General features: G+C 47.0%; 2 protein-coding genes across 2 annotated transcripts; one reads left to right on the top strand and one right to left on the bottom strand.

The window, feature by feature from the left end:
- HMPREF1541_10931 (uncharacterized protein) lies at positions 1-474 on the top strand (the record flags this gene model as incomplete). Its single annotated transcript, XM_008715600.1, has 1 exon — positions 1-474. A coding segment is annotated over one exon (474 nt), but the record flags the coding sequence as incomplete, so codon positions are not given.
- A 215-nt stretch (positions 475-689) lies between these two features.
- HMPREF1541_10930 (uncharacterized protein) lies at positions 690-1,050 on the bottom strand (the record flags this gene model as incomplete). Its single annotated transcript, XM_008715599.1, has 2 exons — positions 690-982; positions 1,038-1,050. The coding sequence occupies 2 exons, from the start codon at positions 1,048-1,050 to the stop codon at positions 690-692; spliced, it is 306 nt and encodes a 101-aa protein (XP_008713821.1).
- Between the last annotated feature and the right edge of the window lie 50 nt (positions 1,051-1,100).

Here is a 1,100-nt window from a genome sequence, read left to right as displayed (position 1 = left end):
AACGCGATCTTTATGTTCGTTGTCATCCTCACATCCGTCCCCGCTATATTCATGAGGACCAACCGCCGGTGGCTGGTCCTCCACTCGTGGGGCATTGTGATAACCACATCCATCACCCTCGGAATTGGCTTGCGTACTTGGTACGACACTCTTGAAACGCACAGAACCTTTGGGCTGGTCTGGAACAGTCAAGAAGACTTTAGCCAGTCTCTACTCCAACACAGATTCAAATGCTGCGGTTACACGAATCCTAGTCTTTTTATCCGAGACCAAACATGCCCTGCACAACTTGGCCCTTGCAGAGTTCCGTTCGGAAATTTTGCTAATGAGTTCTTGGACGTCGTTTTTACTACCGTTTTTGGATTTTGCGCCGTCGACGTACTCCTAATGTTGGCTACCATGTGTTTGATTATAGATCGCAAGGAGAGAGAGAGGTTTAGGAAGATTGATATAAAGCTCGGCGGTATGCAGGTTCTGTAGAGAAGTTAAGAGACGTTGATGGTAGGATAGCAACGAGTTGAATTATAGACCAATAGCCACAAAAATGTTGTCAAGTTCTAGACTGTTAAAACATATAGGGTAGTACTAAGGTGTGTCAGGTACTATGTATCCCCTACAAGCCTGAGATCAATGTACATTGCTGATCTAAAATCGACACCACCCCGTCGAACAACGCTTCCATAACTGATTCAGTGGCATGACTTGCCAAATCTTCGCAATTTGAAGTAGTTATAAGGCAACGGCGCGAGAAATCCCCCGATGGCGGACAAGACTGCGGCTGTCCAAAATCTCAGATCATGTAGTGCCACAATTCCACCGGTGAGATTGTAGTCTATCAGGTTTTCGACCAGTTCCATGGCTACCATTGAAATGAAACTCATCCCCGCCGCTGTCCTGATCGACGCTGATACGGGCAATTTGTCCCGCCCAAAATGGAGGAGCGCCGTTTCCAGAATTAGAGAAGTACCAATACCCGCTCCCACTAATTCAAAACTTCTGGTCAGTCGCTTGAACAAGGGTTGAGGTTTCAAACCTACTGGATAGCGCCATTGTGGCACCCATTTCAAACCCAGGATGGTAGGCTTGCAGATACCAAAGAG

Source organism: Cyphellophora europaea, assembly GCF_000365145.1.
Source record: "Cyphellophora europaea CBS 101466 unplaced genomic scaffold supercont1.15, whole genome shotgun sequence".
In the NCBI taxonomy this organism is placed as follows: Eukaryota; Fungi; Ascomycota; class Eurotiomycetes; order Chaetothyriales; family Cyphellophoraceae; genus Cyphellophora; species Cyphellophora europaea.
Note: the sequence above shows the minus strand (reverse complement) of the source record. Positions and strands in the feature narration are given on the sequence as shown.